Genomic DNA, 22,074 nt, shown 5'->3' with positions numbered 1-22,074 from the left:
CCCTGTTGCAGCAGCTATTAACCAGCCAGGTCTGGAACTGCCACCTCCCTGATACCTTTTCCTCCCTTGTTTGAGGGGTGCAAATTCCAACCAGATTTTGCAACCTGTAGCATAAATTCCTCTTTGCAGCTCCAGTATTTCCCGTGCTTTGAAGCCTTTTCTCAGAGCAGCCCTGCCTCCCTGCTAATTTCAGCAATTAGCTGGATCAAGTGCACCCCCTTCATCCCATCAGCTGTGAGGCCACAGACCCATCTCCCCTACACACACCTTTGCCTTCCCTTCAAACAGTACCTGCAGCTGCCAGCTTCAGGCTCTTACTCTGCCCTGGGACTCCAGGTCCTGCCTGGCGACTTCTCTCACACTTGTGCTGCAGGTCTCTGTGCCCAGCAGCTGTATGAACGGAAATGGGAGCAATGTAAGGTCTCTTGTCCTCCTGAGGTCTCTTCCAACCTCATTTATCCCACGATCTACCAGAAAGGGCATGATGCAACATCACAAACAGGTCTAATTCACACAGATCCAAACTGGTCCCAGCTGGGGCTGGCTGGGCCCAAAGCAGGGCTGGACTGGAACATCAGCATGGGGTTGAATCAATGTACTCCCCTTCCCCTTCTCTGAAATGTCTCTCTGCAGGTAAATGTCTGTGGCACACTCCATTTGTTTCCATGCTGGCATATCTCTTACTAGGCACAGTGTCACGGAAACATTTTCCACTTTGGAAGGATGAAACCTTGGAAGAGAAATAAATCAGAGCTGGATCTCAGATGCTGCAGTAGGGCCTTGTTTCCCATTGCCAGCTCCTAGAATTCCCGCTCTTTGTGCAACTATGTTTGACTCCCTCTCCTGGCTGAAAACACGGGTTACACCTGAGAGAAAAGAGCAGAGTCCACCGAGCTCACAGGGACAATCCCCAGCAGTATGCTGAGCCCATTTTGCAATCTAACTCTGCATCCATCGATCAGTGGAGTTAAACGTGCTATTTGCCTCCCCTCCCCAGCACTCCCTGTTGAACCCTTTTTAATGCAGTAAGACTATGAGTGACATTTTATTTTATTTTATTTTTTATTACAAATTCCATGCAGAGGTTAGGCATCACCATCTGAACTCCTGTGGGATATGGCTTTTGTCCTCTCAAAAACTAAGCCAAACAAAAAAATATTTTCCCTTTATTAGCATTTATTTCCTCTCTTGGGATTTAAATTCAGGCTACAGCCAGCACATCTCTTGGGTCCCGCTCCCATCCCACCGCAGCAGCCCGCTGCGCTTGCCTGGACACTGCTTTGGGGCTCCCCTCGCTCTGACCAGGTAATCCTGCAACTGCTCTGGCTTCCCGCTTACCAGGGAGCTCTGGCAGGCAGGGAGAGGCTCCGGGGCCCCCGGATGGTGCTCTGGCCCCGTTCCCGGCCGCCTTTCTCCTCTGTTTTCAGCCTCGGAGGTCGCTGCTGTCTCAGATACCGGTTTGGCCACAGACGGAGAAGGAAGGCCCAGCCCTGGCAGGGAGAGGCCCTGAGGTGTCAGGTCACCGCCCGAGCACTCCTGCTCTCCAAGGTCAGCTCCAGCGGGTTAATACATATATATATACAGAAGATACATAACTGCCTTAGTGCATCACGCCGCAGGCAATAAAACGTTACGAAAGAGCATGAGGTGGAATTAAGAGGCAGAAGCGCCCTCCACGAAGCGCCCCCGGGCTCCCTCACGCCGTACTGCGCAGGTACCAGAGACCGGGGGAAAACCCGCACTTTCGGCTCAAGGCAGAACCACACCGGCGCTGCGCAGCGAGGGCGGCGTGGATGGTGTTCACGGGGGTGGGGACCCGGCGGGAGCCGCCGCCGCCAACGCGAGTCCACGGCCCGAGCCCGCGCGGCTGCCGCGGCCCGGCCCGCCCGGCCGCCATGTCGCAGGCGCGGCGGCGGCGTCACCTCCGGCCGCCCGCTGTGGTTCCGGGGCGCCGCTGCCTGGAGACGGCGCTGCTGCGCGGGAGCGCTCCGGGACGCGGCGGGGCCCGGCCGGGGCGGAGGTGCGGGACTGCGGGCCGTGGGGTTGGAGGGTGATGGAGCTGGAGCTGAGGGGCTGTGCGGGGGTAATGGTGGAGCTGGGGGGGTGTGTGTGGGGGTAATGGTGGAGCTGGGGGGCTGTGTGGGGGTAGTGGTGGAGCTGGGGGGGTGTGTGTGGGGGTAATGGTGGAGCTGGGGGGGTGTGTGTGGGGGTAATGGTGGAGCTGGGGGGGTGTGTGTGGGGGTAATGGTGGAGCTGGGGGGGTGTGTGTGGGGGGTAATGGTGGAGCTGGGGGGGTGTGTGGGGGGGTAATGGTGGAGCTGGGGGGGTGTGTGGGGGGGGTAATGGTGGAGCTGGGGGGGTGTGTGGGGGGGGTAATGGTGGAGCTGGGGGGGTGTGTGTGGGGGGTAATGGTGGAGCTGGGGGGGTGTGTGTGGGGGGTAATGGTGGAGCTGGGGGGGTGTGTGTGGGGGGTAATGGTGGAGCTGGGGGGGTGTGGGGGGGGGTAATGGTGGAGCTGGGGGGGTGTGGGGGGGGGTAATGGTGGAGCTGGGGGGGTGTGGGGGGGGGTAATGGTGGAGCTGGGGGGGTGTGTGGGGGGGTAATGGTGGAGTTGAGGGGCTGTCAGGGCCTCCTCGCCCCTATGCCCACCTCAGTGTGAGGACTCAAGCCATCAGGGCAGGGTCCAAGGATTTGGGTCCTGCACAGCCCAGGCTGTAACAAAGTGAGGCATGTCCCTGTGAGTGATCCAGGCACCCTGGGACCTTCCCCAAGGAGCTTGGGGAAGGTGTGATAACAGTCAGCAGTTCAGGTGTCTGTCACTACAGGAGGAAGCTGATTATGTGGGACAGGCATTCTGACAGGCAGTTCCTGTGTGACACCCAAGAGTGGTATAGCGTGCTGTGAATGACTCTGGATAGGAGTAGCGCAGGCAAAAAAGGCGTATTTTTCCTTTCCAATCCCAGGTCAAACTACAGGAAGTACGCCAGGCTTGTAATTTTATAATTTTTCACTCATCTCTATCCACTTGCTACGGGATTTGAAAATGCAGCTCCCAGTTAAGAAATATTGGCAGCACACTGAAAACTCGATTAAGCCTATCTTAATACCCATGCAGTGCTGGCATAAGAGCTTGTAATTTTCTCACCTGCTAATCCCGTCTGTGAACTGTAGCCATTTCTTGTATTCCTGACTGCCACTCCTCCTGAACTGCTCAAAATGTTCATGTGGGCAGACATGCCGATCGATGCACATATTTGCTAGAGAAGTTAATGAAAACTCCTGGCTGTCTGGGCTTGGTTAGGAGAATTTCTCAGAAGAGGGTGTAATTTGATCAAATGTGAGAATCCTGCCAAACAGGGATGTGTTTCCTTTGCTGTAGTTTCCAAATGAACAGGAAATAAATGTTAAGGCAAATTCAATTTTGTGTTTTGCAATGAAGCTCTGTAATTCTGTATTTACTTTTTTTTTTTTTATTTGTCTAGGTTTCATCCAAGGTAGTTTTCTACCCGCTATACAGGATAAATAGATTAGAGAAACCTGTGCTTTCTAATCTGAGGAAGTGAATTAAAATGTCTGAGCTGTGCTTCTGGCTGTAGTATTGGTTCTTGGAAGGGCAGTCTCCACAGCCAGGAAACAGGGATACAGGGCATAATAAATATATGAATAATAAATATGCTTGCTGGTCCATGGGATTTTTCGTCATACGTAGTGCTTGTTTTTTGACAGATTCCTGCTACATTATGTCAGGAGACAGTGACTGCACCAGGACAAGTCCATCAGCGGGGTCTCCATCAGACAACGAGTTCTTGCCAGATCGGCCAAAGTATGTTTGCTCGCTGTCTCCTGATCTCATTACCAAAGCTCGGGAAGAGCTCCAAGAGAAGCCTGAATGGAGGCTCCGTGATGTGCAGGCACTGCGAGATATGGTGTGCAAAGACTATCCCTCCCTGGGGACCAGCCTGGACGATGCTTTTTTGCTAAGATTCCTCAGAGCCAGGAAATTTGATTATGATCGAGCGCTTCAGCTTCTGGTGAACTACTACACCTGTAGGAGGAGCTGGCCTGAGGTCTTCAATAACTTGAAGCCATCTGCAATAAAGCCTGTCCTAGAGTCTGGTTTTGTCACTGTGTTGCCTCGTCTGGACCCAGAGGGACGCCACGTTGTCTGCATCCGTCCAGGTACTGAAATGCATGAATGTCTCTGTACTCTGAGGTGTGTCTGAGCCAAAAATCTGTTTCCTGCTCTCCTGTGAACAGTGGTTACTTACACAGAGTACGTTTGTTCTCTTTGAAATTTGAAAAGCTTGTGAAAGGACACGTTTGTTGTTAGCCAACGTTATACCAGTTCCTTTTCCTGTGTCATCAATAACTGCAGTTATGTCAAAATGAAAATGCGGTGAGGTGGGTTGATGAAATATTAGATGATTCAAGAAAAATTAATGTGTAGTAACTCAAATTGAAACAGGGCTGCTGGCCTATGGTTAGAAGCTTGTAATTTGCTTTGACAGTAAGTGGAGAGAGGAGCCTATGGCTTTGACTCCCCTGTAAACAATTAGAGCATTCCATGTGCTTTTGGTGCTGCCAGGCTTTCTGTAAATTTGTCTTCATTCATTCTCCTCTTTTCCATTTACCTGCTTTCTTTCTGAGCTGAAACTGCTTCTAATAAGCTGTGCTGGGTGGACAACGGGGTATTTAAAACCATTGCCTTTGCTCCCTGAAGTAAACATGAGTTGCCGTTTATCTCTTGCTTAAGAAAGGCTGCTCTGAACTAGGACTGTGGCTATTTAAAGACTAACTTTTAAGAGTCCAGGAAAATAGAAAATCAGTTTTTGGAATGTGTATTGTTAGCTTATATTTACTCTCCGACTTACCATCCATGTCTTGTAACCTCAGACAGATGGACACCCAGTAATTATCCGATTACTGAGAACATTCGTGCCATATACTTAACGTTAGAAAAACTCATTCAGTCCGAAGAGACCCAGGTGAATGGAATTGTAATCCTGGCAGACTACAAAGGAGTCAGCTTATCTAAGGCGTCTCATTTTGGTCCTTTTGTAGCCAAAAAAGTGATTGGAATTCTTCAGGTAAGACCTGAACTGGTGGGAAAATAAGCTTGTGCATTGTAAATGTCTGCTTCTGTATCTAGAGTTCTTGACTGTGTCACCAAAAACTTAAGCAACTTGGCTTTTACTAGCAGAGTTAAAACATGCCCAACCAGTTTCTCACACCCTTGCCAATTTACCTCACTTGCCCTTTTTTTGACTTTTCCATTCCTAAAACTAAATTTGCATTAAAAAAAAAAAATTAAAACTAAATGCAAACTTTGAGTTGGAACAGAAAAAAATAGCTCTCTTTATCACTAGCTAACAGAACGAGCTGTGAATTGCAGTTAGAGAAGATACTATGAATGCTGAGGAATGGCTCCTTACTTTAATTGTTCCTGTTGCCGATATGGAGCTGGCCACTGGGCAAACGCAAGTTCATGTACTGTTGTAAAAATTTAGCAGAGGACTTTTGACTGGGTGTGATTTGAGGAGGATTTCCATCCACTCCCTGAAGAGAGGCTTCTTCAGCATAGGGAACCATGCTCCTACTAGGTATTCAGAAGGGAAATGATGGAGAGCAAGATGGAGCAAGAGTCTAAGCACAAGTGGAGCCGTACAAAATGGGAAGGTGAAAGGAGTGAGGAGTAACCTGGCCAAAGTGGCAGGAAGAGCTAATGATTTTAGCTGACGTTCTACTATACTATCTGGAGGAGTGAGATGTGAAAACTTCTCCTAAATGGGTTCATTCCCTTGTTACTTTTATTCTGGCCTGAGCTGGTTATGTTCTCTGTTGTATCTGCAGGGGGTTAAGGAAGTATAGGGGGAATTGGAGGTGCCTATGGAAACGAGACTAGTGAGCTTATGAATGCTTGTATAAGAACTTGCTCCTTTATATTATGATCTAAATATGTGTCATTTAACTGTTGAGTCCATATTTAATTTGCACAAATAAAGCAATGGGTGTCCTGCTGCTATTAGTGGAAACAATTCACAAAACAAGAACTGAATTTGGTGAAGGACATCAAGGTGTGGGTGGGTATAAATGTGTTGCTTCAAACTTTCCAAGCTGCATCTCTTGTAAAGGTGAGCTAATTCACTGACCGTCAAAAGGATAGAAATACTCCTGCAGTGCATGTTATCTGCTTTTCACTCCAAGTGTTGACTTTGTATATATACATATATTTTCTATATGTAGAGCTGGCTATAAAGGAAAGAAATTTCACTGTGGCACATGAGACCTTAATTGCTGGTCATGAGCTCTGCCTTGGAAAAATGTTTCTGCAAATGAATTTCTCCAGCAGAAATCCCCCAACTGTTGTTTTAAACTGTCTTGGATAGGAGACACTCTGTGTTCTGTTGGCAGCAGAGCCTGTTTGTCCTTTGCAGTCAGCATGACAGAATAATTGGAATGGCAGAAAAACAGTGATATTATATTTCCTCCTTGTATGAAAATACATTTTAGAGTATCTTGAGCACCAAATCCTGTAGTTTGAAACACTGGTAGAACCAGCCTGCTCTGGCTCTGAGCGTGGTGCACTCCTTAGAAGTCATCACTTCATAACTGCATCCCTATCAGGGTTGGGAATACCTGAAGGACAGTGATTAACTGAGTGTCTTTGTCAGGGGAGATGAAGAACAACATAAGATATGAATATTTACTGACACCAATATATTTCTTGATGCAATGTTTACTTGTCTCTAGACTTTACTTTTATGCCCATGGATCTCATCCTAAGACTATTCCCTATTACAAGGTGCATATTTCTGTTGCTGAATTGGTTTATGTTGGTACCTCAGGTGGAAGTTTGGGAGCCAGTGGGTTGTGCTGGCAGTCAGCCTCAGGAGACTTTAAAAAGAGGAAGATGGCAAATGTTTTAAACAGCATTACAAAAATCTTCTTTACTCTTCAGGATGGATTCCCCATTCGAATAAAGGCTGTTAACATAATAAATGAGCCTCGTATATTCAAAGGCATTTTTGCAATCATCAAGCCTTTTCTGAAGGAGAAGATTGCAAACCGGGTAAGGATTTATGTAATTTTAACTTTAATGTTAATGTTTGTTAAGTTCCTTGTTTGGCCATTGTAAGTAAAAACCATTGAAAAACTCCACAGCTAGAAAAATGTTGGTGCCATTTACTTGATGTAACTGGTCCTTTTGCTTTAATTTTTGACAATATTACTGTTGGGAAAATTCTTCAGGAGAGAGAAGCTTTGAGGAATTTAATATTGGCATAACATTATTATGAATCTTTAGTACATATGCTATGTGTTCAGGACACTAATTCCATCCCTGGCCTTGGATTGTTTTGGCAAGTAACAGTTTATGAGGTGGTGTCACAGGAAATGTGTTGCCCCTTCCTTGCTTTTCTCCCTCATGCAAGTGTCCTGCATGGCACAAGTGTTCTTGCCACAGGACTGGATGTAGTTGCAAAGGATGATGCTTTTTTCCACAAGGATAAGTATTTCCAATCTCATGAATGAACTTGGGAAGAGTTGAATTTGGAACCTCTGCACAAGTGTCAAGTCTCTCTTGCTGGATTTAGGCTGCACTAGACTTGGATTATCTCAAGGCTTCTCTCACTTCTATGTCTAACTGCATCTACCCAGTGTTGTATCCTGCCACTTGCCCATAAAGACATTACTTCTAAAATTTGCTCTTTGACTCAAAATAAGCTTGTTAGTTGACTGTTTCAGTAATTTTCTGTAAAGTGTTTGATATGCACTATTAAAGCTATCTTTTTGCTTTCCTCTTCAGTTTTTTCTTCATGGCTGTGATCTGAATTCCCTTCATCAAAACATTCCACCAGTGATCCTTCCTGAAGAATATGGTGGTACTTCAGGGAAGCTGGACATCTCTGCCTGGAATGAGCTGCTGCTAGCCTCTGAAGAGGACTTTCTGCATGACTTCTCACAGCTGGTTCTCCCATGTGACAGCTCTCCCCATGACATGCTAGTGAGTGGGGATGCTGATGAAAAGCAGTGTGATGATTCTCTGCGAGGCATGAAACCTCAGCTCTATTACTGTTATTAACAAACCAGTGAAGGGAAGTTTTCCAGCACAGTTAAGATCTGTTCTGATAGGTGATGTTGTGAACTCTGCCTTACTCCTAAACCTGCAGTTTAGGAACAGACTGCTGAGGCACTTTACACTGTAGAACCAAAGGAAGCTGAAGAGGGCACAATAGGGGCAGGGCAGAGTTCGGGGAGTATAAAGGCAAGGAGCACAAGTCATGAAGAATACTTGAGGCTCATCAACCTCTGTGTGAATGATGCAAACTGGACTATTCTTTCCAATGATAAAGAAAAAAATATTTCAGGATGGTAAGCTCGATAGTTTCTTATCCACTCCCCACACAGGTGAAAAGTGGCAATGATGATTTACTAGCTTTGTGACCATCTGTTCCCTTCCCCTTCTGCAAGCACCAGTAATCCAAGATGAGAAAATTGCTGTTGAACCTTGCAAAATGTAGTTCTGTCAGTGAAGATTGCTTGAAAACGTAAGTCCTCTATCACTTGGTTTAGATTGTCGGCATTTCTGAAATAACTCAATGACTGTTTGTCTCAGTACAGAGTGAAACTTTCTTACCCATGAATATCAGCACGGAGATCATCTCTGAACCTTCCTCACCATAGGGAGAATTATAATGGTGGATTAACTCCTACAATATCTATGCCAAGGCTTATTATAAACAGATGCAATCTTCATTTTCAGAAAACAGGAAGTTTTCCAGATTGAGTACTAAGGGTTTTGATTAGATAACAGCTTTAAATAATGAGGTTCAGGACCAAATAAGAAAAAGCTATGTCAGCCACCCACCTTCCCACGTTGTCAGTTGTTCTTTTCTTCAGCTGGTTGTGATGAGGAATTGGGTAACTCATACATAGAATTTGTAAGGGGGAGGCTTTGTAGCAGTTGGCGTATGATGTATAGAAGGCAATACTCCATGTAAGACAGCAAGGTGCTTCTTTAGCTTGTTACTTTGGGCAGAATTTGAGTTTAAGTCTGTGAAACCAAATGCAGACAAGCTATTTGAAAGCACATTCTTAAATTTCCTGGTATTGTAGCATTTTGTTCACTGTGCTCGTTGGCTCTTTTGTGAAATGTTACAACTTTGTTTTCCACTTTGTTGACTTCTTTTGTCTTTGGTTATCATGTTCCTGTATGAAGTGAGACTTTAATCATCTGTAATATTTACCTGTAGCCTGTATGCCTGTGCTTCTAGGTCTTTGTCTAGAGACAGAACTAAGACTCTGATGTCAAATCGGGGTAAGATACCTATGTCTAAATAAGCTGTTCCCACTCCCCAAGTTCACTCTATTTAATGGTCTTGAATTAGAACTTAACTCTCAGCACGCTCTTTGCACATGTTTTTCTGCACTATAATAGTGTGGAAATGGGAAACGTCAGTAGGACCAGGAGAGGACACCCTGTTACTTCAAGGAGAAATATTTTACTATTTGGTGAAAAAGAACATCCCTTCAGATTGGAAACTTATCTCTAGAGCACTTTCTCTGGATGAAATCTTTTAGTGCCAAGTGTCATTATAGGTACCAGTTACATTTCTGTAAAGATAAAACTAAAGCATTTTGAGGGTTTCAGACATTCATTTTTCAAAGTGCCAAGCTCTGTTTTGAATGTCTTTCTTCCTCTCAGCCCCCCTACAGCATGATTTGCACTGCCAAAAAGAGACTCCTCTGCTACTCTGACTTCCTGATATGGCAGCAAACCTCATCCTGGAACTATGGGATAGCAAAGGCCATACCTGACATCAAGCATAAAGCGAAACTGGGTTTTGAAAAGGGGTAAACCATTCAGGTTTTTTTTTTCCTGGGTGGCAGTTCAGAATCTGTGGGAGTAGGGAACTTGTCACTTAACTGTTTTAGATTAAAGGAGGGAAGAGATTAATCTTCCTCACTGAAAAAAGATTATCTGATTTTTCCTACCTTTATAAGTCAATTCTTACTCCTTTTTGAACAGCTATTACCTTTAGTGGGGGGGAGGGAAACCCTATCATTTTTGTCTACTTCAAATAAGCTAGGCACTTCCTCATTTCTGACTAGAACATGCTGCATGTTTTGCAGAGATTAATTCAGTTCTTTGTGCCACCTAGCAAGACAGTAGCACACAGCACCAGGACTTAGAAAGGTTAAGTGGCTGCCCATGCTGTTTAACTGCCAGAGCATAGAGAGCGGTGTTTATGTTGTTTCAGTGCCTCTTAATCCCAGCCACAATGTATAATTAAAAAAACAGGATGGACCATTTGTCCTAGAGGTGAAGGTATGACTGGAATTTGATACTCTTTCCTTAATTGTGCTGCAGGGTTTGAAGTGGTAGTATTTTGACAGTTAACCTGTAAGAACAGCTACTTTGATCCCCTTACGTAACAAGACAGGGAGACTGCATATTCAAAATTCGATTTGGTGTCCTTCAAAACAAAAAAAATCTGGTGTTCAGCAGAAGACTGAGGAACCTCTGCAGAAATCAAATTTATATTCTTTTACACTGCTTAAATAGTAGACAAATGAGATCCATCTCTCTGTCCCCTTTTCTCCTCTGCTCATAGAGAAACTAAGAATAAAACATATAATTTAAACATAATAGATAAGGCTACATTATCAATGCTGAAAATAGCCAGTGTTATGCCCCCAGAACTTTTTTTCTTGAAGCTGGCTGCTGGGCAGTTGATGTCGGGATGTTTGAAGTCAGCCAGGCTTACCTTTATCAAGCATCTAACCGTTACTTCTAATTTGCTCTTTCTTGGCTTTAAAACTCAGACAGACCAAATAGCAACTTTAATAAGCTGCATCTCTGACCCTTTTAAGTTCGTAACCAAGGCTTGGCTTGTCTGATAGAAAGCATAGCTCTGTCTTACATGTGCCTGACCTACTGAGCTGAGCTACTCTTTGAGCTTTAGCACTTACTAGCAAAGAAAGCAGTTTGTTCCCAAAGTTTCTCATATCAGCATTTGAAAATAAACACTTGTTTTAAGTATAGAGTCTCATCTGCAAGTTAAGAGAATATATGGGAAAAGCTTACAGGTTAGGGGTGTTTTGGTTTGGGGTTTTTTTTACCGTACTAAAACTGATCTGTTCCTTTTTCCACTTGAAATAACTTTATTTCCAGAGGTTTTATACCTTGCCCAGTACATAAGCCATCCTTACCAACTTCAACACATAATAAGGAAAGATACTTGAACTGCATTGGGCAGCCATGGCTTTTGGCATTAAGTGGGACAAAAGGTAGCTGCATACTGTACATAAAAGTACTTGAATTTATACTCTTGCAAATGGGTGTTACAAACCCTGAGGTATTTTCAGGAACTGGGTGAAGTATTGTTTTTGTTAAATCTCATTTTGGCATGAGTTAATCATAGTGTTAATCAAACAATAATTTTGCCTTCTGTTGTATGTGGGCCTAGAGGTGTTGGGTGGTTAAGTGTACATCTTATTTTGACAAAATTTATTTTTATATTGCATTTTATAAACTGGAGTGGTCAAAATGTGTAATTTTATGATGCATGATTGGGTGATTAAACACTGTAACAGCTGCTAATTTGATATTTTTAAGTATGTTTGCCTTGTGTCATGTTGGGGTATTTTACTGTAAAAAGGCAGTGGCAACATATACTTAGTTCCACACTAAACACACAGTTGCTGCTAAGTATAATTGCCATAGCACTGTCTTAGAAAAAGGTGTTGCTTTCTACTGCAGGACTAAACTTTACCTGAACAATTTCAAGGAATGGGATCAGATTGAGAACCAGATGGAAGATGCTGTTTGTTTCAAAATAAATGTATTTGACTTAGTATTTGCTGCATGGAGAAAACATCAAGTCACATCCAACTGGACACAGCAGCAGCTAATTAGCATGTTAGTCACTGTATGCAGTATTTTGCATTGGGGAATAACTGCTGCTTTGTAACACTTCAACACAGCCTGGACAGTTTCAGTAGTTAGTCCACTTTATTTAAATGAGTTTACAGTGCAAATGCCTTAGTGCCAATAACAATCATTTCATGTATGTTTTTTATAAGCATATTAGACAAGTAAAATCAATTAGAAGCTCTATTTTTCCACCATAATCAAAGTTGTTTAAGCTAGTCATACACTTACCACTCAATATTCAATATTTGGCAAACATACTAAAAACAAAGTTACAATAGAAGTTGCCTCTCAGAAAGGGCAAATTTGTTCTTAAAAGGAATTAGCGTTAATCAGCTTTTCAGCTTCAAAGTTCTGTTCTTTTGGTGAGGAATACAGGGGGTTTTGCCACAACACAGGAAGGTAAGTATAATTTAAATAAACTTTTGCAGTGGAATGTAGAAATCAAGCAGCATGGCTTACACTTCCAGGAACTGAAGCATTAGCATACTAGTGCATTATGCTGAATATAACTGTTCTTTAAAATATATTACTTCATATTTAGCTAAATGTTACTTCTGTTCAATAGAAAGGTTGTGGCTATAGGACTGAACAGATTTTGTGCTTTGACAGCACCATAGTGAATTTTTAAAATACACTAAGATAATCATGACTGAAGGTTAAAATGGAAAGATAACTAAATTTTGATCCTGCATAAAGCATATCTAATATGTAACTTTCTATCCACCCGCATGTTAATATCATCTTAAGAAACAGTAACATAGTGTAACTAAAGCAATACATGAACATTTTGGCTTTCAGAAGAAAAAAAGTTCACTTTTTTAGGCTCAGACAGGTGCACCAATTTAACTGAAGTCCCTATTAGTAAGGACAAGAGGAGCCACAAGGGTCCAAAGATAAAGAATGAGACAAACCCAGCTGGAGGTTATCTTCACCCACACGGCTGGCCACTTACTTGTCATTGTTTTGAAATCTGCATCAGGGCTAAAAAGTAAAGAAGTCAATTAATAGATATAGAAGGAACTTTTGACTATTCCTTGCTACCTTTCCTATGACTCTAATGTTAGGACAATTACTGGGGACACTCCAATGCAAAAAGCTTTTGCAGGAGCACAGTGAGACAACTAAACCAGCAGTTTCCTGTGGCTCCTTCACAGGCTGGTTCTTCTCGGTACCGAATTTTCAAAATCCACCTGCTTGATACGGTACTCTTAAAGGAACCATTTGAGTGAGCTACGCAACAGACTCCTGCTCTGTAAGTATATTTGCTAATTACAGTATGCCAGTCCTGGGGAAGGTAGTTGTAAGCTGCAGCAGCAGAGGGTATGTCCAAGTGCTCCCAACAGATGTAGGATGTCATCCCTGCACATCTTTCCCAGGATCAAGTCACTAACATTAGTCTCCGACAAACTTCTCAGAAGGTCACCTTAAACAGATTTCACATCCTTCCTCTTACTTGCCTATATGAAGGATGTAACCACATTTTCTGCCTTGAAGCTGCTGATTTTGCCTTTTTCTTAATTCAGCAACACAAAATTGAGAAAGTACAATAATGTGACAGGCGTAGGGACAGCACTGTAAGCATATGGGCAGGCATCTCCCATCCACCTAGAAGCACTGCTCGGCACATACAACTCATCACTTTGTCTTGCTCTTACCTGTACCAGTTTGTGAGTGTCATCATGATGTAGAGAGAGGCAAGGAAGAGCATGAAGTGAAAGAAGGTGTAGCTGTACTGAACACCATCCTTCTCATTATCCATGACACGGCGCACCTCTCCCTCCTCTGCAGCCCCACTGCCTGTTCCCAGAGTCTCCTCCAGCATGGCACTGTCACTCCCAGACAGTATCAGCTTATTCACCTGGCTGTTACTTGAAGAGCGAATGCTGCAGTACAACCCAAAGGTAGACATGGTTAAAAACTCCTTTTTCAGTTAGCTATGTTTGCTAGTAAAGCAAGCGACAGATCACAATGAATGCCTGGGACTGGCAAATATTTTTTTAAATCCATCTGGAAACAAGGAAGCTCCTCAAAGAGACCTGTCTTTATCTGAGCTTTTGTTAACCTAATTAAACAACATTCCTAGTCCAGGTCTTGTAACACATTTTGTTCCGTTCCCTGAGTTGGGCTAATAAAGCCTGGCCTCACCCACAAAACAATGCAGTTTTATTAGCAGTATTTGGGCTTGGGCCTGAGACAGCAGCTGGATATGAATAAAATGCAGGTACATTTTTCCCTAGACCCAGATTCAAATAAGGCAGAAAAATCCCAATTGTTTATCATTTGATAGCAGTGCAGATCCTACCTGGAATACAAGAGGCAAAGGACAAAGATAACCAATCCAACAACACTCTGGGCATCCCACCACTGCAGGGACTTGGGTGGAGCTGGAGTAGCAGGTACGACTGTGGTATTTGCCGGAACAACTGTGGGTGACGCTATCTGGGTAATGATGTTCAGCAAACTTGGGTTACAGTTTTGTTCTGAAAGGGATTTCAAGGCAGATTAAGAGAGATGAGTTTTGCCAGCATTTAGCTAAGAAAAGATGACAGGTAAGCTTGCAATGTTTCATTCCCTATAATGCTGATCTCTTCAACTCCCCAGGGACAATAAGGGCACAGAGTATTTTTCCTTCCTGTGAGCTAGGCAAGGGTGTAATCAATAAATAAAATCAGAATGCCTTGACACTGGGGGTTTTGCCCCTCACAGATACCCCAGTTCAGTTCTGGAAAGAGGCAATTTGATGTTTTGGGTTTTTTTTTTCAGTAAAGTCAGCTCTACTGCCTCACTAGATTTTATCCAGACAGATCAGCGATCCCCACACAGTAATCTCTAATAACTACGAGTCCCATCAACAGATGATGCTTTCACACCAAAATATGTTACTCAAGATAGCCTGTAGCTTACCAGGCTCATTGGACATGGCTGACCAAGTGAGATACATGGTGTAGAGGGTGATAACAGAGGACTGGAGGAGACCAGAGCGAGACTGATGTTCCTGTTCAGAGACAGAAGAGCAAACCAAGGTCAAATTTCCACAGACTCAACAATTATTAGTATGAAAAAAAAATTATTTTTTAGAAATGCACTGGGTTTTGTTCTATGTTTAGAAGACTTTAAGAAGCTCCTTAGAGTAACATAATTTATGCTGTGAGCAAACATGGAAGGAATAAACAAACCACATCCAGTTTTTCTGTGCCCAAGACTCTGGGGTCTTAATCGAGTTTATCCCAACCTGCTTAACCTGTCGATGTGAATCTAGTATGTGATTTATTTGAGCAATACTAGTTCAGAATCAAGTTAACATGCAAGCTTCCTCTCATATTAAACACACTTATCCATAATCTCAAAGCCACAATATTAAACCAATAAATTCCCAGCTTATTTTGCTTTTCCCTAATGGGTTTTTCTGTTCTGTCAGAGCCTTCACCAGTAAAACCACAACAGCAGTCCCCCACATGGAAACAAAGTCCAAAACAGTGTTAGCCAAGAAAAGCCTGTCTTCAGGAAATATGTCACTACATAGCACATTGGTTTCAGAGCAAGAGTTTTTCAAATGTTCTAGCTAGCACAGCTATGATAGGCAGATTTTGAAGTTCTTATGTCTGACTGAATTGGTACTACATCCTTCTTACTTCTCTGCTTTGTATGTCAGAAGAAAATAGCACAGAAAAATAATACCTGAACTTTGGGAAGGACAGAAACAACGGAAACAACAATGCACAGGATTATATTAATGCTTATGAAGAACTTGTTCTCAGTGCAGTCATCAGGCTTTGTGTAGAAAACACAGAAGAGAACAACGAAAACCAGCGACAAGGCATAGAACAAGCTTGTACAGGAGAACAGAGCTGGAGGGGGGAAAAAAAAAAAAAAATCAACTGTTACATAACGCATGTAGTTTAACAGTACATCTGAGGTGATGTAATGACCAGCTACCACTGTAGAGACGGTCCCTCTCTTGGAAGTCTGGTTCAGAAAACTAGACTAGCAGAATGCATTTTTATTAGATAGGGCTGAATTTCTGCCTTGGCTCACTAAGTAGTGTAGCTCAGAGGAAAGCCAGTGCCGCCGTAGGGGAATAAGCCCTGCCTTTCAGCGGCAGTTTAATTGGTTTAACTGAGGTCAAGCCACAGTGCCAAAAGGAGAGTGGTTTTTGCACCCTTCTAATGGGCTATTTACAAGCAATTCCCCCTTCTATGCTAGAGGCCACCCATTTTCATTTCCATTCTACTAGCTATGAGCAAAGAACCACAACAATTAGCACTTCTTAATTTAGTGGTCAGCGCGGGAGCAGGCGCTGTTGAGGCTGCTTTGTGTTGCACTGCAGCCCCTGTCACCGACATAACTGACCTCCGGAGAACCTCAGTAGGGGAGGTGGCCAAGCAAAGGTAGAGTTGAAGAGATCCAGGCTAGGCACTGCAAACTAGCCAAGTGTTGTTTATTATAACTGTCAGATCTGCTAGGCACAAGCCTAAAATATTTTGCATTTTTTTAATGGGAAAAAGGCAACACTACAGCTCTTAATTCCAAATGTTTCCAGCAGTGACTCAAGGAGACTGTGGAGTGTAATTGTAAGTATGTTTGCAAGCTAGTAATTAATATTCTGCAGAGTACTGGCCAACAGAAACAAATCCTTTATAGGTTACAATTCCTACCTGCATACCAACATTTAGAATTTCCCTCCTCCATTCTATCAACCCAGCTCTCATTCCAGGAGTGAGCAAAGTCCACGAGAAGCACCAACTGGATAAGAATGAAGCAGAAGGCTCCACAAATACCAATAACAAACCAAGCTAGAAAAGGGAGCAAGAAAACCAGGGTTAGCTTTCATCATTCGCATGCTACCCCATTTTTAAAATAAATAAACGCTCCTAATTATACTGCGAAAAAATCTAAATCTACACTTAGAAATGCAGATGCTGTTAATCTCTTCCGCCTCCATCCTGCAGAAGCATGCAGAGTCCCAGCTATTCAAGGGTGCAGCTTGTGCTATTCAAGCCGAGCATGAGAATGTTTAGCCCAATACGTTTGCAGATTGAATACAAGACTTAACACAAAATATCTTTGTGTACTGAAACAAAGAAATTGTCAGAATCCAATATACCTGTTAAGCAGGTATTCCTGATTAGCAGCGCTGAGGGCGCCCTGGGGGTGCCCTGGGGATTCTCCACCACAAGGGCTCCCAAGAATTAGCAAGGGACGTCAGTTTACATACACACAAATCATACCTATTCATTAGATTTCCTAGAAAGGGGTGTCTTATGATAATGAGTTCCCAGAAGTCATTTACATAGTCCAGGCATGTGTAGTGAAAATAGGGCAAGGGTGTTCGGTGGTCAAAGGAGGAAGTAAGCAGTCTTCTTCAGTGTTCCCTAGTTGACCTTTCCAGAGCATGCGCTGTGAAGCAAAGTCCAGGTGTCTCCCTCCTAAGTCAACAAAATCAGTTTCTCTATAATAGTGTCTCTGTCTCTCTTTGTTAGAGCCTCCCTTATCTCATTCTAGGAGTTACCCAAGTGTCCACTGAAGGCCTTGAGTCTGCTATCAGTGATTTACACAGGGAGCCTAATGAGTGTTTCAATCTTACCTAAACAGAGACCTAAGGAAACACTTGAGAACTCAGGAATCCTTGAGAAACAAATGAAGCAAAACACAAGCAAAGCTTTGAAACAAATTAAGCAATGCACAAGCAAAGCTTTCATATATCACATCACAGTTTAGTCTTAATAATTGTTAGAAATTCATTTGTTTGAGCCCTTTCAGTACATTAAGTACCATCAGGCCATGTTTCTCTGAGGATCAACAACCCTTACAAGTTCCTGTGATGACAGGACAGTATGTCCAGACAGTAAAAGTTTCTTGCACAGATTTTCTCCAGAGACTCTAGGAAGTATTTAGCACTTGTCAGTGTTCTGAGCTGCCTCTAACCTAAAGCATCAGAAGACTCAGCCCAGTAGCGATCATGTCATGGGGTACTCAATTATTAATACACAACACTTCTGCACTTGAAAAGAGATTCTCATTGCCATTCAGTTGGTCACCAAAATACTGGATGAACCAAGATAACACTAATGAAGGAGGACAGAATCTGCATCTTCTACAAAGTAACTTTCACTGTCACAACTATAGCCTGGTAAGTCTGTGAAAATGTTTTGAGTTTATTAAAAAAAAAAATCCATTACAACATATTAACTGTACCTGTTGTGAAAGGCCCTTCAGGAATGTAAAACGCTCCAACCATGATAGCCACAATGGCAGCTATTTTGAAGAACCAGAACCTTTAAAAGAAGATTCAAGTTGAAAATATTGGTCTTACTCTGCACACAGTAGTCGTGTTCAACACGATCTGCAAACAGCCTGCTGTACACAGGTGAGTGTCTAACAGAAATTTAAAGAAAAAAAGTTGTGTTTAGTGGGATTACAGATAAAGATGTTCACCAAATCAGGGGAAGAGGGTGAAGCAATGGTCAATGGATTGCAGACATGGACTGACAGAAACCTCAAAGACAAATACAGAGCATTGCACCTGGGACAGAAAAACCCTGTGCAACGGGACAGACTGGGGGCCAACTGGCTATAAAGCTTTGCTGAAAGAGGAGCTCCTGATCCAGCAACAGAACATGAGTCAGCAGCTCATCCTTGCAGGGAGCAAGACTAACTCTGTGCTGTTCAGCTTGGAGAAGGGAAAGGGAGATCTAGTTGCTGTTTTCAACTGCCTAAAAAAAGGTATAAATGTGACAAAGCCAGACTCTTCTTGCAGGTGTACAGTGGAAGGACAAGAGGCAAGCTGCAAAAAGAGAAACTAAACCTGGATATTGCAAAAAATTGCACAGGTTGCCCAGAGAGGTCAAAGCATCCCCATCCTTTGAGACATTCAAAACTCATCTAGACAAGACCCTGAATAACCTGCTCCATATTGGTCCTGCTCTAACCAGGGGGTTGGATCAAATGATCTCCTGTCCTGGGTTTGGATGGGGTAGGGTTGATTTTCACAAGAAGGTGGGAGGGGACACAGCCAGGACAGCTGACCCACTAGCCATGGGGGTATTCAATACCTCATTGTATCATGCTCAGTATATAAACTGAGGGAGCTGGGATCATGGCCTATGGAATGTGCTGGACATCAGGTTCCAGGTGGTGAGCAACTGCATTGTGCATCACTCATTTTGTATATTCTTTTATTAGTATTGTTGTTATTATTTCTTCTCTCCTTATGTTGTCCCATCAAACTGTTCTTATCTCAACACACAAGCTGTTACCTTTTTCTTCCGATATTCCCCCATATCCCACCAGGGGGGAAGAGTGAGTGAGCAGCCGCATGGTGCTTAGTTGCCAGCTAGACCTAAACCATGACATCTCCAAAGGTCAAATTAAATGACTGTATGTTAAATTCAGGCATCTAGCCCAGAACTAACCCAGTTAATTTAGTGAACCGGAAATCAGAAACCAGTTCCTGCTGCCTGAGTCAGACTGGCCTAGTGAATGACCCAATGAGTGCTAGAGTCAGTGCAAGGATGGTGATATAAGCTAGCTGATATCTGGCATCCCTGTGGAAACACAGAGAGGTGCCCAGAGCACCACTCTTTTGGTTACCCAACCTCAGAACATTATCAGTAAATCGAACACATTACATAAACAGGAAGCTTTTTAGGACACTAAAGTGTTACTGTGTGTTCAGTTCAAAAGAAACAAGGCTGTCAGTGTATGCATAAACAATTTGCCACCCTGTTCAGCAAAGAAACTTGACAGAGGAAACATGTTCCAAGACCAGACAGCAGGCTCACACACATACCCATTGTGTACCGAGGCTCTTGGATCATTGCTTGTTTTCACTTCTATCATGAGCAGAGAAAGGAGAAAGAAGAACACCGCCATGGCAAAGCTGATTCGATAGACAGCTCTGTATCCAACAAACACTTCACAGCTGACAAAGCCATCCATATGTGGTATCCGAGTGTGAAGCCCCTCATCACAAAATCCAGGGATCTGAGTAAAGACAGTGAATTTACGTCCGTATTTGCAATTACATTACAAAGCTAAGGCTTTCAGTCAGCTGTCCTCTGGGACATCTGATAACAAAAGACTTTCTGCTCAGCTGGCCCGCACAGACCTTATTATCATATGTCTTTTCCCATGTCATCACTAAAGGCATCCAGAAAAGTGAAGATGCCAAAGCAGTAGACCTCTGATAACAACTAGCACCTCCATGTCTGGTCAGGTTTCAGAGACCAGGCATGTACTTAAAATGTACATTCACTGAATTTGCTATTTCAGCTAGAAGCTGTTCAATACATGCAGTCTCTTAAGAGATAAGGCGCATTTGCGTGTTTGTGTCTGCCATGTAATCCATTCCAAACAAAGACAATCAATAGTCACCGGCACAAGTAATGGTTTTGCAACCAGTTAGAAAGAGGTTTTCCTCTCCATACCTTTTTCAGCTGCTCTTCCATTCCTGGTGCCAGCATAATGCAGGCAAGAACAGTACTGAGGAGGAGGAGGAAGGCATAGATAAGACGTGTCACTGTTGAATTCTTGCTGTTGGGACAACATTGACACAGTAAACACGAGGCACCGCTGCACAGACAGGGAATCTGAAGGACAGACAGAAATAATAAGGGTATTCCCCTCACATCTGACACCGAGAAAAGAAACCCCAAGCTCCATTCAAAAACACTTCACGCCCTGCTGGACCACAGAGATAAACTGCTTAATCAACACTGCTGACTGACACCGCGTCTGAAAATGCCCGTAAATAACCCGCCCTATCTGTTCCTGGGGGCCCCCCGCCGCCTGGCCGAGGCCAGGGCCGTGCCGCGGCTCCGCAGGCCCCGTCTCTTAGCGACCCGCCTCCCTGTCAGCGAGCCCCGCGCCCCAGGGAAGGAGCAGGATAGTTACCGCCTGGCGCCTGCTCTGCTCCGAGGGGCCGAAGCCGCCCTCGTCTCCCAGAGCTGGCGGGACCGGGCTTTCACCCACAGGCCGCGGACGGGAGCCAGCGGGGTCGCCAGGCCCCCAGCAGAAGCACCGCTCGGGGCCGAGCCCGCTCCGCGGGAAGGAAGGGGGAGGCTCGGGGAGGTTTAGCGTGGCAGCGCCCCCCAGCACTCACCCAGCTGGCCAGCGAGCAAACCCCCAAGGCCGCCCCCATGGCGCCGCCGCCGAACCCCCTCCGGCCACTTCCTGCCTCTGCTTCCGCCCCCACCCCGCGGCCTCAGGCGGGCGGAGCCAGGAGGGCGGGGCCAGGCGGGCACCGCCCAGCGCCGCCACCGCTCATTGGCTGCCCCCGCCACGCTGGCGTGCTCGTGGGCGGCTGCCCGCCAATGAGAAGGCAGGATGGAGCCGCGCGCGAGCAGGAGGCCGGGCGGGCCGGCGGAGGGCGCCGGGGGGATTGTTGTTGATGAACGGCTCTTCCGCCTTCTCCGCCGCGAGGCGGTCGTAAGGAGGAGGCACGCTGATTCGTCGAAAGCGTCGGCGAGTGGGCGGTTCCTCAGCAGGACAGCCAACGAATGAGGCTGACCGGCAGGCCCGGCAGCCACTCGCTGCCTCCCGCTGCCTCCCGCTCCCTGAGGCCATTGGGGGCGCTCGGTGGTGTCTTGGCCCTCGGCGGTTGCCATGGCAGCAGCGCGGGCGGGCGGCATGGCGGCGGGATGGGCCTGCCGCCGGGACTGCGCCGGGACTGCGCCGGGCCGGCCCCGCCACGCGCGGGATTTGGGGCCGAACACGCTGCGGTTCCCTGCCCTTGAGCGCCAGCAGTCTGCGAGGCAGCCTGGTGCGCCCTCCGCCCCGTCTGCGCGGGTAAAACAGACCCCTCGGTCCCACAGGGGACAAGGCGTGACCGGGCGCGGTGAAAGGCGTCACGGCCGTGCAGCGGTTGCGTTGAAGCCGTATGAGTTACCGCTGCGTCACCGCTGAGACACTGACCTCACCGGAGGGACTGCGACAGCCGGGATGCCCGAGGAGGCGGGCGGGTGTCCTCCTGCCGCTTCACGTACAGCCCGGGATGGGTCGCGGGGCGAGCAATGGCCATGCTGCTCAGGGGCTGGGGACACAGCTGTCACCTGCCTGCCCGAGGCCCAGGGGCCCACTCAGCCTCTCGGAGCTGTTTGACTGGGGGGAATCTGTAACTCACTCCCACTCTTCTCCCGTCA

General features: G+C 45.2%; 2 protein-coding genes across 2 annotated transcripts; one reads left to right on the top strand and one right to left on the bottom strand.

Annotated features, from left to right (window-relative positions):
• Positions 1-1,940: 1,940 nt before the first annotated feature.
• TTPAL (alpha tocopherol transfer protein like) lies at positions 1,941-11,787 on the top strand. Its single transcript, XM_074920458.1, has 5 exons — positions 1,941-2,020; positions 3,727-4,179; positions 4,894-5,087; positions 6,959-7,069; positions 7,805-11,787. The coding sequence occupies exons 2-5, from the start codon at positions 3,741-3,743 to the stop codon at positions 8,078-8,080; spliced, it is 1,020 nt and encodes a 339-aa protein (XP_074776559.1). The 5' UTR covers positions 1,941-2,020; positions 3,727-3,740; the 3' UTR covers positions 8,081-11,787.
• A 207-nt stretch (positions 11,788-11,994) lies between these two features.
• On the bottom strand, positions 11,995-21,131 carry SERINC3 (serine incorporator 3). The gene is made up of 10 exons (XM_074920261.1): positions 21,036-21,131; positions 20,362-20,523; positions 19,725-19,918; positions 18,131-18,210; positions 16,591-16,728; positions 15,614-15,783; positions 14,840-14,930; positions 14,238-14,415; positions 13,591-13,818; positions 11,995-12,916 (listed from the first exon to the last, which is right to left on the bottom strand). The coding sequence occupies exons 1-10, from the start codon at positions 21,072-21,074 to the stop codon at positions 12,778-12,780; spliced, it is 1,419 nt and encodes a 472-aa protein (XP_074776362.1). The 5' UTR covers positions 21,075-21,131; the 3' UTR covers positions 11,995-12,777.
• Between the last annotated feature and the right edge of the window lie 943 nt (positions 21,132-22,074).

Source organism: Athene noctua, chromosome 16 (assembly GCF_965140245.1).
Source record: "Athene noctua chromosome 16, bAthNoc1.hap1.1, whole genome shotgun sequence".
Taxonomy (NCBI): Eukaryota; Metazoa; Chordata; class Aves; order Strigiformes; family Strigidae; genus Athene; species Athene noctua.
The sequence above is the reverse complement of the archived record's forward strand: the minus strand, read 5'-3'. Positions and strand labels throughout refer to the sequence as shown.

Coding starts and splice junctions, on each gene's coding strand:
- TTPAL (XM_074920458.1), top strand. CDS start 3,741: ATGTCAGGAGACAGTGACTGCACCAGGACAAGTCCATCAGCGGGGTCT. Junction 5,088..6,958: donor AAGTGATTGGAATTCTTCAG/GTAAGACCTGAA, acceptor TTTACTCTTCAG/GATGGATTCCCCATTCGAAT. Junction 7,070..7,804: donor AGGAGAAGATTGCAAACCGG/GTAAGGATTTAT, acceptor TTTCCTCTTCAG/TTTTTTCTTCATGGCTGTGA.
- SERINC3 (XM_074920261.1), bottom strand. CDS start 21,074: ATGGGGGCGGCCTTGGGGGTTTGCTCGCTGGCCAGCTGG. Junction 20,524..21,035: donor TTTGCTCGCTGGCCAGCTGG/GTGAGTGCTGGG, acceptor TCTGTCCTTCAG/ATTCCCTGTCTGTGCAGCGG. Junction 14,931..15,613: donor CTGTCCTTCCCAAAGTTCAG/GTATTATTTTTC, acceptor GTCTCTGAACAG/GAACATCAGTCTCGCTCTGG.